This window comes from Coregonus lavaretus, assembly GCF_964263955.1.
Source record: "Coregonus lavaretus genome assembly, chromosome: 15".
NCBI lineage: Eukaryota > Metazoa > Chordata > Actinopteri > Salmoniformes > Salmonidae > Coregonus > Coregonus lavaretus.
Window position 1 is genome coordinate 17296779 of NC_140002.1, and position 16738 is coordinate 17313516.

At 42.7% G+C, this 16738-nt stretch overlaps 1 protein-coding gene across 1 annotated transcript in view; it reads left to right on the forward strand.

The window, feature by feature from the left end:
* Positions 1–6188: 6188 nt before the first annotated feature.
* LOC311142021 (protein turtle homolog B-like) overlaps positions 6189–16738 on the forward strand; it is a gene marked incomplete at both ends in the record, with an annotated part of 209409 nt that continues 198859 nt past the window's right edge. The window contains one exon of the mRNA XM_084177567.1: positions 6189–6252. Coding sequence (XP_084033693.1) covers positions 6189–6252 — 64 coding nt within the window. The remainder of the gene's footprint in view (positions 6253–16738) is intronic.

A 16738-nucleotide genomic window follows, 5' to 3' on the forward strand; every position in this document is an offset into this window, starting at 1 on the left:
AACGGCAGGAGTATCCATGGTGACACAAGAGTCAATAGAACTGGATGAGCTAGCTACAATAGGCTTCCTGATTGGATTCAAAGTTGCAGAGCTAATAGTAGAATTCAGGTAAATGTACACAATATTACTGTTGACGATACCCCTATGCTTATGAGCACATGTAGCAAAATGATAGCTTGATATAAAGCTATAAATAGCATAGGTGGAGATAACAACAGTGGGTTCCTTAAAGGTGCTAACAGAGCTATGAATAGAAATTAAATTAACAAGCACAGAATTACTATTTACAATACCCCTATGAACATAGCAAGCTGTGGCGGAATGATATCGCTGCGATTTAATGGGAGTAAATACCTTTGAGGAGCTTGATTTGATCAGTCAATGCTTCAGGGCTGCCTTGTAGTGTTTGGACATGATCCAGGCACCCAAATGATTAGGGTGGATCCCATCCTCCTTATAGAGCATCCTCTGCTTCCAAAAGGTGTCAAAGTTGTCTACAAAAGTTACACCCAAGGAGCTGCAGTAGTCATGTAGCCAGTTTTGAAGTGCTAGTAGCTTACTAAAACGTTCACTACCTCGACCCAGCGAGGGCACATGGCCAGAAATGATAGAACGTTTTTTGGTATCCAGCAGAGACCCAATCAATTCTTTCAAATGCTGTTTCAGACGTTCCGAGCTAACATTCCTAAAGTCATTAAATCCCACATGGACTACAACAGCATCAATCTCTGTGTGCTGACATAGAACGGTGGGGAGCAGACTAGTAATATCCTGTCCTCGAGCCCCGGGGTAGCACAGGGCTTTTGCTCCAGAAACCGAGAGGTTTCTTCCCATAGAGCTGCCAAAGACAACAGTTGGCGAGATGGAAGAGGAAATCTGCCCATTCCCATGCCTCGCATGATTCAGGAGAACTGTCGAGGACCTGCGAGAGGTGGAATCTCACACGCCCGCAACTCTTGGCACCCTGTTCGAGCCCCCCATAACCAACAATGCCTCAATCACCATAGAAGCCACCGGAGAGGGACTCAGAACAGGGGACGAAGGCGCAGGTACCTCCAGATCCGATCTCGAAGCGGAAGCCCACCGGGATGAAGGCGGCGGAACCTCTGGATCCAGGGCGGCGAAGATGTTTGAAGTCTGTATCCGGTCCGGGCTTCCGGCCAAGGGGGCCCCAATTGCAATTGCTTTCGACTTCCACTGCGAGTGACGTGCCTCCATGGCTGGTTGGCAGGGTGAAGAATAGGAACATCCACTAAGTCATCCAGAAGCATCCTACTAATTCCATTTTCCAGGGAAGGGGGAGACCCCTTCGGGGAGGGATCCCTGCAGAGCACCGGCCAGTCGGTTATGGAGAGACGACATGGCTGCGACACTCCCATTAGTTCAGAGTGGCGTCCAGCTACTGGAGTAGAAGAGAAAGAGAAAGTAGGCGGACGTGGATTCCGCAGTAGCTTGTGTAAGTTCACTACTTGTTTGCTAAGAGTAGCCACTTCACCTTTGTAGCCCTCTGCGAGCAAACAGTTGCTACATTGAAATTCCGGACTGTCCACATTGTCCCGGAATAGAGCAAAATAAACACAGCTCCTGCAACGTTGAAACCATTCGTTAGCAACCTCCATTTGAAACTACAGGCTAGCTAGGCTAACTGGGCTTCCGTGTCTCTCTTCTTGACAGGAATTTACTAAAAGTTTGCTATAAGCTACAGTGGGTTGGCAAATACAGCCCGCACCCCACTTCCCGAAACAAGCACAGCCCGTAAAATGGCAAATACACAAGCAACACACACCTGAGTCACACACCAGTACGGCAAACAGAGAGAAAACGGAGGACTTGCTCACTGTATGCATCCTGGCTGCACATACATCAACTCGCAAGGTGGTGCTGTAGAAGCAAGCAGTAAATTGCGGGGCCGTGAGCCAAAACACCTGTCAACAAGTTAAGGAGAGACCGGTAGAAGGAGTATTCGCTTACCAACGAACAGCGTGGCATGAACGAGCAGCATGGCGTGAACAATACAGCATGTCAGATCACTAATCTTTGTGCCAGTTATGATTATTTTTATATGCGCATTTTCGTGGAACATTTACATAATAACGTTTTCATTTCTCAATCATTGTCACTGGGTAAATCATACAAATCTGAATTAAAATGATTTTAAAATAAATAAATAATTATTATTCAACTAATGCGAGAGCACCAGCCTCTGCCATATGGACACATTTATACACCGTGATCCATTGGCGGCTAAAGAAATGAGCGCATGGAACTCAGAGATAGCCTATAGGCCAATGCAGCAGTAGGTCTATAACTTCCATCTTTAACTAAGTAAAATACATACAGTGCCTTCAGAAAGTACTCATACACCATTACTTATTTCACATTTTGTTGTTACAGCCTGAATTTAACATTTATACAATGTATTTATTTTCTCACCATTCTACACACAATACCCCATAAAGACAAAGTGAAAACTTGTTTTTAGAAAATGTTGCTAATTTATTGAAAATGAAATATAGAAATATCTAATTTACTTAAGTATTCACACCCCTGAGTCAATACTTTGTAGAAGCACCTTTTGAAAGTGATTACAGCTGAGAGTCTTTCTGGGGGTATTCTGTGTAGGCCAGTGACAAAAAATCTCAATTGTATCCATTTTTTATTCAGGTTGTAACACAACAAAATGTGGAAAACGCAAAGGGGTGTGAATACTTTCTGAAAGGCACTGTAGGCCTAAAAACAGTAGAAAATATCCTGATGAAAATTCAGGTTCTTTCAATCACATTTATCTCTCTACTCTGCCTGTCTGCCTCCCTTTCTCTGTCTTGACTTGAGCTGTACCTAGAGAACTTGCAACATTGTATCAACTAGCCTATTCCGGTTCCTCTGAGTTTCTTGCGCCAGTGATCTCAGAACAGACAGCTGTTTTTTATGATGTTTCCACTGGATATATACTGTATATATATTTTTTTTTTTTTGCTCTTTCACACCGAGGCTTGGTGATTATCGAGTCCGGGAGAGTGTTGGAAAGAATGTTCAAATACTGTGAGGAACTATGATCATTCGCAATAGATGTGAAAAAAAAAAAAAAAGACTGTTGACTTACTCAGTGAGGTGAAGAGAAAAATGACTGAGAAGCTCAGCTTATTAGTGGTGGACGTGGTGAGTTAAGACAATCAGAAATTAGATATCCCCAAATAGGCACTTTCCTACATTTGCATGCAGCAGGCCAGGTAGGCCTACTTCTATCCGTGCTCAGGCGCATGCTCCCTCAGTGAGAAACCAGAAACATGCTCATTGCTTACATGGAGCACAGAGAAAGACAATGAAAAAATTGACAACTCGTAAAGCATGGTTATGAAATAAACCAAAACTTGTTTCTCACAAGTGTAGCAGGTTGTGAACAACTTTCCACTCCGAGAATGAGAAAAGTAGGTAAATTACTGTAATTAACTTTTAACAAGTGACACTGACTCTTACCAAACAAGAGACTGCCGTTATTTTTATATTACGTATCAGCAGGTCTTATTATTTTATATCATGCCTATTAATGAGTGCCTTTTAATCACGTGTGCTGTGTGTTGTTTACAACGATTGCCTTTTACTTAATTTCTGACATTCTCACGTGTGAAATTGAATTGCATGAACTATTTGTTTGCTTGAATGGTGTGCTGTGATCCCCCAGATTGGCATGGACTACATTAGGGATGGCCAACAGGCAGCCCGTGGTTTTGAAAGTCCTCGGATCAATTCCCCCCTCAAAACAAAGAAGTAGAATAGTAGAATACACAAGTTGCAATTTCGAAATGTTGTTGTGCATCAACAGTTTTTCTCATTGTGTCAGTCACTAATAGTGACTGCCCAGTTCCCAACAACTGGATGTTCTGGTTTTCTGGGGAAATGGAAAGAGAGCCTGTGATGCGACTTCCGCTTTTGGACATTAACAAGGCACTCCATCCTAAATCCTCCTACACATTTACTGGATTGGTTGAACAGCGCAGAAGAGAACCACCCCCAACAGTTTTTCTTCTTGTCGTCAACACCAGTATGTAGGGGATCTGGTTTCAGGCGTTTCTTTACGCCTCCTACATTAGGTTAACCTGTGATTGAAATGCACTGTATACAACATCGTGTGGTGGACACAAAATACAGATTTTTCGTGTGTTTGTCACTAATTTCGCATAAGTAATTTGTCTATTGCACGATAATATGTGATAGTGGGTTGTTTCATTAGGCAACCAGCAGAATATGAATCACTCCTTTAAAAGTTCAGAGCTTATTAAATGGCTTTAAACTGTACAATCAATCACGTTAGGCTAACAGTGTGCAAAAGTAAATCTTATATAATGACATGTTTACATTGATTAGGTAAAATATTTAGTTTTGTCACTTAGTTGAAAGGGCTGTAGTTTTGTAGGGCAATAAACATATATATATATTGTCATGCATTAAACTTTATTTGTCCCCGGTCCGAGTGCATTTTGATGCCAAATAATTATTGGGCCCAGCACGTAGAAATAAACATTGAAGATGAGAGATACAGTGCATCTTGGATAAGTGTCAACCTGACTGCTGCCCAGCTGTAAAATGTCATATAGAGGCTGGCATATTGAGGGTCAGAAAGCATTGGCAGACCACCAATGCTTCCATTAAAAACGGCTGAAGTCGCAAACCATTTCCACTGTACTAGGCCTACTAGTCCACAATTACAACTGAAGTAAGGATGTACTGTTATTTGCATAGTGCTCCTTTGCTAATCATACACAAGTTACTTTCCTACTAATTGTTTTAACACTTTTAATACTAATATTTTCTCCCAATAGTTTATAAATTGTGTATTATGTGGTTTAAAATCCACTGGACTAAACAAATATTATTAAAAGCTCTTATGATGGTATTTAAACCCTCACAAGTTCAAAAAAAGCTCATTACTCCAGATTAATTGGCACCTTTCAAAGTGTGTTCTGCATGTAGGCTACACTAATATACCTCTGAAATCTTCTGTCAACACTGGTAACGCATTCGGCTACAAATGCATTCATAAAGCCTTTATAACAGCCTGCATAGGACATTAACCAATCATATGGTATAGTACACACAACACAATCAAAAGCTCATCCAATAAATGCTGTAATTATATCAATGGTTAATAACTTATTACAAAAGTGTAATAGCCTACTATGACTGGTGAGCTAAATATTAGAATAGCTCTTCTCCGGTTAACGGTGGAGATACAGAATAGTTGTGCGCAAGCAATGACAATTTGACCTATGGAAAGGGAAACTATCCTCAGAAAACATGAATTAAACTACCGAGACGTGTTCTTCACGGACTTATGGCAGTATCGTTGGACGTTGGTGTAGCTCTACTATTGAACCTGCCAGTAAAGGGCTATATCAGGATGACGCATGTTGCGCTTCGGTTGATGGCAATATTGAATTTAATTTTTGAATGTTGAAAATAATGCAATATTCCTGAAAGCCATGAATCAGTAGAAACAATTTCAGTTAACGTCTGTGTCAATAAATGATTAGGGTATCATAAAGTAGCACTTTGGTCCTCTCACCGTCAAGAGTGTAGGCGCGCGCGCAGGTTGCACCTGCAAGTTTTTGCATAAAGTCCGGTGAAGATGGAATACATATTTGGAATCCTAACTCTCCGCTGGTGTTAGTGGGTGCAATTATGTTTGAGATAGGTCCTGGACCGAAGATGCAAGCTCCTCTATCTCTGTTATTGCGCATGATTCTGCGGCTTACAACTTCACGCTCCAACTCACCTTGAAACAGGGCTCGTCTGGTACTCTGGTAGTGCCTCCAGAGCGACAGTGGAGAAACCAATCCACGCCCCAAACCCTCCCACACTCACCAATAAAAATAACGCGGAGGCGGATCTAATAGCTAAATTGTCATGCTTGGTTTCATGTTAGATTTGCCATCTAGCACCGTCTGGTCTCCTCTCACTGTTGCAGGTGCTCTGTCTCAGCGAGAGAGGATGCGAAAGGAGTGCAGGGGAGGGATAGAGAGAAGGAAAGCGCCAGTGAAAAAGTCAGCAGTATGGTGCAGGGCATGATTAAAATGATATCAACAGCAGCAGATAGCGCGTTTATTGACCTGGGGGCTCCGCAATGAAAGGTTTATTGAAAGGGACACTTTGAGATATGATGAGCTTTCTTTTTGGTTGGCAATAGTACTATGATTTGGTATGTGGCCACTTTGATAGCAAGTGTATTCAGCACCCGAGGAACGGCAGCTCAAGGTGAGTTGAAGTGCAATATTTTATACTGCTTGTTGCTCAAGTTTTATTGTGGATATGTTAACTGAGGTATATGGCTTTCGGAAGATTGGTTGTTTGCCTGTCTTAAATGTTGTCCACAAATGTTTAACAAAAGTAGGCAAATTGAGATTTATTAAATTGGATATCCAATGTGTTAGAACTGCTTGCACCTGTTTCTAAGTGTCATGATTCCACCTGGTCTCAGAGTATTGCCTATTATTTTGTACGTAAATCCGAGACACTCAATTTAGTATGATATGTTACGTTTGGTTACATGATGAGACGAGCACAAATTAGGAGGAAAAGTAATACAAATTCATTTAATTAAGAATAGCCACTCCATGTCCGGTATCAAAATTAGGATAATGGGGGTGGATAATAAGAAATTAAGAGCACTAATCATGCTAAATATCACTAATATAATCACTAATATATCTAATAATATGGTTTGGGCATGGATTGTCATGGTGCTATAAACTCATTTGAATAACCCTCTTTAGGTAGCTGCAGAGGCGCGTGCAAAGCACCATCCTGATTCTCAATAGTGTCGTAAGCTACAGTAGGCATACTGACTGGACTATAGCTTTTTGCATGTTTAAAAACCAACCGAAATTCTTAGTGGTGTTGTAAATGGTTAGTTCAGAGTGTTATACTTTCTAAAACACCCGTCCTGTAGAGTTTCCTTATGACTTCCTTCATCGCGAAAGGCAGGCCTACTTGTATGTTTGTGCCACCAACTATGGTGATACAGAGTGTCTTGCCAATACAGGTAAAGTGATAAATGGATACATTTTCATCCCAATATACTGGTCTTATAAATGGATTCAATTAGCCCAGTACTTCCATCTTTGTCCACTGGGTGGAGGGCTTTTTGATAGTATCAAATTGCTGCGACATGGTACATGGAACAGTGTGTTGAAGTATGGTCAAACATGCCCAAGTAAGTTTATACTGCATATATCCATTGATAGTTGACAGTTCATTTTTGGATTGATAATCAAGAGGTCGAGTTTACGTTGATAGTTAGCCTTTGCTACTGTGTAGATAATAGTTACACGTAGCCTACAGCATTCATTACAGTAGTAGTATATCTTCCTCTCGCATGTAGTCCCATTCAATGCAGTAGCAGCCAGGCAGGCAGCAGACTGTTGTCATTGCCAAGAAGACGAGGACAGTACAGTGAGTGACACTGTGCTGCTGGTGTCATATGCCTCTGGGCGACTGAGGACTGACTGTCTGTCACCTTGCTCTGCCGCTCATGCGCTCTTCTGCATATGTTCCCCGTCTCCGGCGTTACGGACGGACAGTCACTGAGCTCTAGAGCTGTACACACTCACCTACACACACACACCAGCGGAATCTGCGCTGTACTCCGTCCTTCTGCCAGAACACTGCCATCTCAAGCTGTCAGCTGGCAAACACCACCCTCGACTCTGGCCAGCGATAACCCTGGACGCAAGCCAGACTGCTCTCTCTGTTCCTCTTTTCTATTCTCTCTGTCTCTCTCTGCCCCCCCCCACACACACACAATCTCTCACTCTCCCCATCTTAACTCTACTGTCTCTCTGTCTCCTCTCTCTTGTCTGTGCGTCCAACCCCCGCCCCCCTCACACCCTCCATCTCTCCCCCATTCTTTGGTCTCATGTCCTTTCTCTAAATTGTCCTCCCCTCTACCTCACTCGCTTCGTCTGTCTATCCCTCATTCTGCCTATCTCCCTAGCTCTCCACACAAACTCAATACCCCCCACCACCATTTAAGTTGGCTGGCTCTAAGCAATATGGGATGGCAGAGTGTGAGGCATGGGAGCATGGAGAGCATTGTTAATGGAGGCCTGGAGGGGTGCGTGGCAACCGTCTGCTCCTATCCACACTCCACTGGTTACGTCCCCCACATAGCCCCCCTGAGGGAATAGTGAGTCTTTAACCATGATATGAGCATATGTCCACTAACAGGATGGTGCGCTCGCCCCGTTAAACTGATTATGACTAAGCTGTGAGTTAAATGCCACTCTGGTGCTCGACCATAATGCACATGGCACGGGTACAGAGTGGGTGGGTTGTGTTGGGGCAAGGGGCGGGTTGGAACATCACTTGCCCCCCAGGATAGTTTCTCAGGTCTGTGTGTCTTGTGTGTGTGTGTGTGTGTGCGTGTGTGTGTGGGCGTCTGTGCATGTATTTGTGCTTGCACGAGTGGGCTATATGTCTTGTGTGTGTGCAGACCGTGTAGGGAGAAGAGTGTAAACACACAGGAAGAGATTTAGTTAAAGGTATAACGTTAGAGATTTCAGTTCCTAATACTTATACTGCCTCATAGAGCCATTGCAAAAAAAAATAAGCTTCAGTGGTATGTTTACACATTGCAAAAGAGCAGATTGGCAAGAGTGAGCGACTGTTGATGACCTCACAGAAACCTACAGAGTAGCAATCGATTTCATTGTTAAGGTTCGGTATTAGGTGTGTGTGTGTGTGTGTGCGCGTGAGAGAGAGAGACTAACTACATTTCCATCCAGTTTTTATGCGAGTATAGTCATACTGTATTTTAAAAAATCACGACAGCTGTGATGGAAACAGGTAGTTTCGGTACAATTTTAGATAATTTGTTCGTTCGATATGGTGGGATCTTTTTGTGTTGGTAAAATTCATAATGCAAGAAATGGTGGTGGAAACGCTTTTATTCGCAAATATTGATATAATAACCATATCGAAGTAAACTTGGAGTCACGCGATAATATGGTGTGTGGTCCTCCCACATTGACTCGGGAAACCATGCAGTTTATTAGGCTACAGATCAAATTCATTATGATGAACTTCACAGGGTGGTGAAAGTGCAAGGTGATGAGCTTATGCACACAAAAAATGACATTTTGGACAGTAATTACATTTTGGACAGAAGTTACACCTAATGGAAACAGGTAATTTTTACTATAGATTATTATTACAGATTTAATTAATTTACTTGTGTTATTCAAACACTATTGAATTGAGAAATAATAATTGGAAATGATTATGTCAGATTGACAAAATGTATTTAAGTATTCATGTTTCTAACACAACTGGGTCAAATACCTCCAAAATTCATCAATTACTCCTTTCCAATAAATATCAAGGGTCTTATTCTGGTGATGATCGATGCTTGGCTGCTGTATGACAAATACAAATCATCTCGCTCTTTTGTCCATAATAATCTCATCATGTAGTAGGCTACCCGCACTATCTGTGAGCTGTTGGCTAGAGCGCGCGTGCCAAGACCATATGATGCAACATTTTTTGTGACAAAACCATCAGTAGAGTTGAAAATGCGATGGAACCCAATTTAACTTGTATCGGTACATGGGAATTTAACTGCAAAAGTAATTTTTATGTGCACTACGCCATCACGCAGACTTTTAACAAGTCAGTTTTATGGAAACACATCTGGTGGGAAAATGCCCATATTGTTTTTATGTGTATTTTAGAAAATGTGCATGAAAATCGGTCACCAATTGGATGGAAATCTAACTAGTTAGAGTGAATTTGTATTTGCATGTGTGATGTATTCATATGTGTGTGCGTGAGGTGTGTGCATTTATGGCATTCTAAATAGAGATTAACATTGCTGACAGGTTTTAATCATGACTTGGATATTCAAGTGACATGGTCACTTTGTCAGTGGTCCAGATACACACAACAAATCACATAACATATGTTGTATTTCATACTACAGTATATTTTGTATCAGTAGCCCTTTACAGTCATACCCGTATACGGGTTGAAAATGGCAGCGTTGGGCACTGATAAGCACCTTCAACTTGAGTTACTCAATGAGAGGAGGCAGCACTGAGCTAGCCTGCAACGCCACTTCCTGGAGTAGCTCAAACTGAGCATGTTATGTCTCCATGGCTCAAAAGACCAATTAGTGGAGAAAATATCAGAATTGCATGTGTAAACGCAGCCCATGAGACGCCATCTTAACCAAAATAATTTGGCTTCAATGTGCTATTGAGTCTTCACATAGGAATGTATGGTGACGCGTGATTGATAGCTTTGTCCATTCATATACTGTATACAGTCATTGGTTTTGACTGACAGACGTTTTGAACTTGAGCACTGCAAGCGACAAGAAGTTGCCGCATCCATTCAGCTAATTGGGCAACTTATGCAAATGTTTTGTTGTCCAAGTGAGGGAAATGCTGTAAATTAAGAGGACTCGATGTGTTTTGAAAGATGAGACGTTGAGGATTATAATAAATACTGCTTTGACCATGGTCTTGGGAAGATTATTATTTGTATATACTGTATATTTTTTGAATTATCAGGGTTGCTGCAGCACCCTCAGCACCCCTACTTCCTGCGGCTATGGCTTTGACATCATACAAGCTAGCCAAACACAGTGGGTGTTTCTCAGTATGCATACTACAGTGCTCCACACTCTCATGCTCCAAGTCCATTCTCCGACCACGTTCTCTTGAGTACGTTCTTGGGAGGACAAGAGTGTGAGAAAGCATAAAACAATACATTTGAGAAGCACTCACACGCCCCCTACTGTATTACCTCACGCTTCAGCTCCATATTCACTGAACCTTCTTCCAAGATATACACAAAGCAAACGTTTTAATTCATAATTATCAGCTAGATATGTGAATCGTAATAATCTAGCTAGCCAGCTAGTTAAACAGAAAAAAATGACCTACAACTAATGTTATGAAAGGTAGATGTACATTTTTCATGGGTAGCTACCAATTCTTCGTGGTTAGCTAGCTAGCCAGTTAGCCCTATTGACTTACTATGGACTTACCCATTCACTGAACTGTCTTCCAGCCAGGACAACAATGGCAATCGAGACGAAACAAGTTTTACACAAAGCAACTGTTTTACTTCATAACTATCAGCTAGCTATATGTGAATTGTAATAATGTAGCTAACCAGATAGTTTAACAGGCAAAAATGACCTAGAACTAATATTATGCAAGATAGATTTCAATTCTTTGTGGGTAGCTAGCCAACAATTATTTGTGTCTATCTGGCTAGCTAACAGTACTAGTAGCTAGCCAGTTAGCCCTATTGACTTATTATGGTCTTGCGATCTACGGTATGTAGGCAGGTAAACATGCCAAAATTAACACAGCATGTATTTATTAACGTATCAAGATAAAATATTGTAGTCAGGCAACATATGAGATGTGACTAGGCAACATTTCATTCTGAAGGCGGAGTGTATTTTCTCTCGCTTCAGCTTAAATAATGTCCGCCATTGATTTCAAGAAATTCTGCGTCATTTTTTACATGGTTGCGTCATATTTCTTTGCATACTTTCCGTTGAAGCTTACATCGATGCATGCTTCAAAATATGTGCAAACGGAGTATGCATTCGAGAAGTGCCCACTGTGCTCCGTTTTCGCATACTTTGATTTGGACTCATACTCCGACCCTCCCGTGCTCCAATTTGCGTGCTCGGAGCACGGTAATATGCATTTTGAGAAACATCCAGTGAGCCCAAATGTGCACTTCACATTTCCATATCATAAAACCTATGTCATATACAGTGTCAACGTTTATGATTACTATGTTTGATGTACAGTTACAAGAGGACAGGCCGTCATATACTGGGTTGTTCTGAACAGAATGAGCCTATGTTTGTCTATTGTGAAGAAAATTTGACGGGGAACACACACCTGAATTCAATCATAACTACTTTCTATGCGCACTAAAATTACAATCTGTTTCTCTGAATTGCCTTATGAAAGCCTAACACTGTAAGATCGTATTTTATAACATAGCTAGTCATGTTGGCAATAGAACAATCTTTCAGTTGATGCCCACCTGACCCAGATTGTGATTTATATTTGGCTGTTTTTGGATTGCGTGAAAAACAACAGTAATTGTGTGATGGCGGGGATGCAGAGTTGTGTTCCAAACAAAACAACTGTGCTTGTGCTAGTTCCTCAAAGGCACAGCTAGGAGAGCTTAAAAAACACCTTATAGTTGAAGACTCTTCTTTGAGTCATAAAAGTGCATTGAAATTACTTAGGAAATGTGCACACTTTGGAGAGGTGTGGGTCACTTGGAGACACCAGTTAGTCCTCTCACTCAAACCCTTGTCAGTTGTTGTCTTATGTTGCACCTACCCCACATTTTCCATGAATATTCTTATCATGTTACTGATAGTGTGTAGCTCAGTTGGTAGAGCATGGCGCTTGCAACGCCAGGGTTGTGGGTTCGATTCCCACGGGGGACCAGTATGAAAAAAAAAAATTATGCACTCACTAACTGTAAGTCGCTCAGGATATGAGCGTCTGCTAAATGACTAAAATGTAAAATTGTATCCAGAGTATTTTAAAATTTTGTTATCAACAAATGCGGCGAAAAGTACAGTAAATGTAAAATGCACATAAAATCAACAGTGTACTGTTTCTGTTAAAATCAAATCAAATTGTATTGGCCACATGCGCCGAATACAACAGGTGCAGACATTACAGTGAAATGCTTACTTACAGCCCTTAACCAACAGTGCATTTATTTTTAATAAAAAAAGTTAAACAAAACAACAACAAAAAAGTGTTGAGAAAAAAAGAGCAGAAGTAAAATAAAATAACAGTAGGGAGGCTATATATACAGGGGGGTACCGGTGCAGAGTCAACTAGTTGAGGTAGTTGAAGTAATATGTACATGTGGGTAGAGTTAAAGTGACTATGCATAAATAATTAACAGAGTAGCAGCAGCGTAAAAAGATGGGGTGGGGGGGCAGTGCAAATAGTCCGGGTAGCCATGATTAGCTGTTCAGGAGTCTTATGGCTTGGGGGTAGAAGCTGTTGAGAAGTCTTTTGGACCTAGACTTGGCACTCCGGTACGGCTTGCCGTGCGGTAGCAGAGAGAACAGTCTATGACTAGGGTGGCTGGAGTCTTTGACAATTTTGAGGGCCTTCCTCTGACACCGCCTGGTATAGAGGTCCTGGATGGCAGGAAGCTTGGCCCCAGTGATGTACTGGGCCGTACGCACTACCCTCTGTAGTGCCTTGCGGTCGGAGGCCAAACAGTTGGCATACCAGGCGGTGATGCAACCAGTAAGGATGCTCTCGATAGTGCAGCTGTATAATTTTTTGAGGATCTGAGGACCCATGCCAAATCTTTTCAGTCTCCCGAGGGGGAATAGGCTTTGTCGTGCCCTCTTCACGACTGTCTTGGTGTGTTTGGACCATTATAGTTCGTTGGTGATGTGGACACCAAGGAACTTGAAGCTCTCAACCTGTTCCACTACAGCCCCGTCGATGAGAATGGGGGCGTGCTCAGTCCTCTTTTTTTTCCTGTAGTCCACAATCATCTCCTTTGTCTTGGTCACGTTGAGGGAGAGGTTGTTATCCTGGCACCACACGGCCAGGTCTCTGACCTCCTCCCTATAGGCTGTCTCATCGTTGTCGGTGATCAGGCCTACCACTGTTGTGTCGTCGGCAAACTTAATGATGGTGTTGGAGTCGTGCCTGGCCATGCAGTCATGGGTGAACAGGGAGTACAGGAGGGGACTGAGCACGCACCCCTGAGGGGCCACTGTGTTGAGGATCAGTGTGGCAGATGTGTTGTTACCTACCCTTACCACCTGGGGGCGGCCCGTCAGGAAGTCCAGGATCCAGTTGCAGAGGGAGGTGTTTAGTCCTAGGATCCTTAGCTTAGTGATGAGCTTTGAGGGCACTATGGTGTTGAATTCTGAGCTGTAGTCAATGAATAGCATTCTCACGTAGGTGTTCCTCTTGTCCAGGTGGGAAAGGGCAGTGTGGAGTGCAATAGAGATTGCATCATCTGTGGATCTGTTGGGGCGGTATGCAAATTGGAGTGGGTCTAGGGTTTCTGGGATAATGGTGTTGATGTGAGCCTTTCAAAGCACTTCATGGCTACAGACGTCAGTGCTACGGGTCGGTAGTCATTTAGGCAGGTTATCTTAGTGTCCTTGGGCACGGGGACTATGGTGGTCTGCTTGAAACATGTTGGTATTACAGACTCAGTCAGGGACATGTTGAAAATGTCAGTGAAGACACTTGCCAATTGGTCAGCACATGCTCGGAGTACATGTCCTGGTAATCCGTCTGGCCCTGCGGCCTTGTGAATGTTGACCTGCTTAAAAGTCTTACTCACATCGGCAACGGAGAGCGTGATCACATAGTCATCCGGAACAGCTGGTGCTCTCATGCATGCTTCAGTGTTGCTTGCCTCGAAGCGAGCATAGAAGTGGTTTAGCTCGTCTGGAAGTCTTGTGTCACTGGGCAGCTCGCGGCTGTGCTTCCCTTTGTAGTCTGTAATAGTTTTCAAGCCCTGCCACATCCGACGAGCGTCAGAGCCGGTGTAGTACAATTCAATCTTAGTCCTATATTGACTCTTTGCCTGTTTGATGGTTCGTCGGAGGGCATAGCGGGATTTCTTATAAGCGTCCGGGTTAGAGTCCCGCTCCTTGAAAGCGGCAGCTCTACCCTTTAGCTCAGTGCGGATGTTTCCTGTAATCCATGGCTTCTGGTTGGGGTATGTACGTACGGTCACTGTGGGGACGACATCATCAATGCACATATTGATGAAGCCAGTGACTGATGTGGTGTACTCCTCAATGCTATCTGAAGAATCCCGGAACATGTTCCAGTCTGTGCTAGCAAAACAGTCCTGTAGCTTAGCATCTGCGTCATCTGACCACTTTTTTATTAACCGAGTCACTGGTGCTTCCTGCTTTAGTTTTTGCTTATAAGCAGGAATCAGGAGGAGTTATGGTCAGATTTGCCAAATGAAGGGCGAGGGAGAGCTTTGTATGCGTCTCTGTGTGTGGAGTAAAGGTGGTCTAGAGTTTTTTTTAAAGTCCCCGGCCACTAGGAGCGCTGCCTCTGGATGAGCGTTTTCCTGTTGACTTATGGCCTTATACAGCTCATTCAGTGCAATCTTAATGCCAGCATTGGTTTGTGGTGGTAAATAGACAGCTATGAAAAATATAGATGAAAACTCTCTTGGTAAATAGTGTGGTCTACAGCTTATCATAAGATACTCTACCTCAGGCGAGCAAAACCTCGAGACTTCCTTAGTATTTGATTTTGTGCACCAGCTGTTGTTTACAAATATACACAGACCGCCACCCCTTGTCTTACCGGAGTCAGCCGTTCTATCCTGCCGATGTAGCGTATAGCCCACTAGCTGTATGTTGTCTATGTCGTCGTTCAGCCACGACTCGGTGAAACATAAGATATTACAGTTTTTAATGTCCCGTTGGTAGGATAACCGTAATCTTAGGTCATCCCATTTATTCTCAAATGATTGAAGATTGGCTAATAGGATTGATGGGAGAGGCAGTTTACTCGCTCGCCGTCGGATCCTTACAAGTCCACTACTACTACTAGTACTACGTCCACGATATCTCCATCTCTTCCTCATGCGAATGACAGGGATTTGGGCCTTGTCGGGTGTCTGTAGGATATCCTTCGCGGCCGCCTCATTGAAGAAAAAATCTTCGTCCAATACGAGGTGAGTAATCGCTGTCCTGATATCCAGAAGCTCTTTTTGGATATAAGAGACGATGGCAGAAACATTATGTACAAAATAAATTACAAATAACGCAGAAAAACACACATAATAGTACAATTGGTTAGAGGGCTGTAAAACGGCAGCCATCTTCTCCGGCGCCATTAATTCACTCTTGTATTGAACTGTTGTGTCCTTACCTTTGGTCTAATACTTTTTCCATAATCTCCCAGCTGTTCCCTTTCAATTGCTACCATGCTTATGCATTTCATATTTCTTCTGTAAGAAACATTTCAATTTAGCCCTATCCATATAGGCCAATTCTCACGAGTGTAAAGGGTTAACAGCTTTTCCCCCATTGATATATGGTATGGCTGCACAGCTCCTCACTTTAAGATGTTGGATGGGCTATGATATCTTATCTGGCCCCGATTCCATTTCTACGCTCTCAGCACTTCAAAGACTGCTTCCTGTCTGCAATGTACTTCCTACAGTATGCTCTCTTGCCCTCTTCTGGTATCATTGCCAGGTGTGTGCGTGTGTGTGTGTGTGTGTGTGTGTGTGTGTGTGTGTGTGTGTGTGTGTGTGTGCGTGTGTGAACATGAGTGTGTGTGTGCAGGTCAGAGTGAGGATCCTGTCTGGATATGAGGGTGGGAAATTGGGATTGGGAAAATGGCACAGAAGCAACCCTATGCCCTCAGATAAAGTATTCCTCTAATGCCTTCCTTCAACTGCCCTGGGCCAGGTTTCCCTATAGCAATTAAACTTAGGCTTACGAGTGTTTTAATGATGCATCTTTCCTACAACAGCCGAAGATGTAACATGCATTTCCCAAAACACCACACAGAGAGAACATTCGCTAAGTCCGTTGTTGACTCATTTTCAGTTATTTGAAAAGGAAATAATCTCCCAAATATCACTATTTCTAAAACAAGCCATAGAAAGTTGGTTGCAATTTCAATTTAATCCTCCAGAAACGACAGAACAAATAATGCAACAAATATTG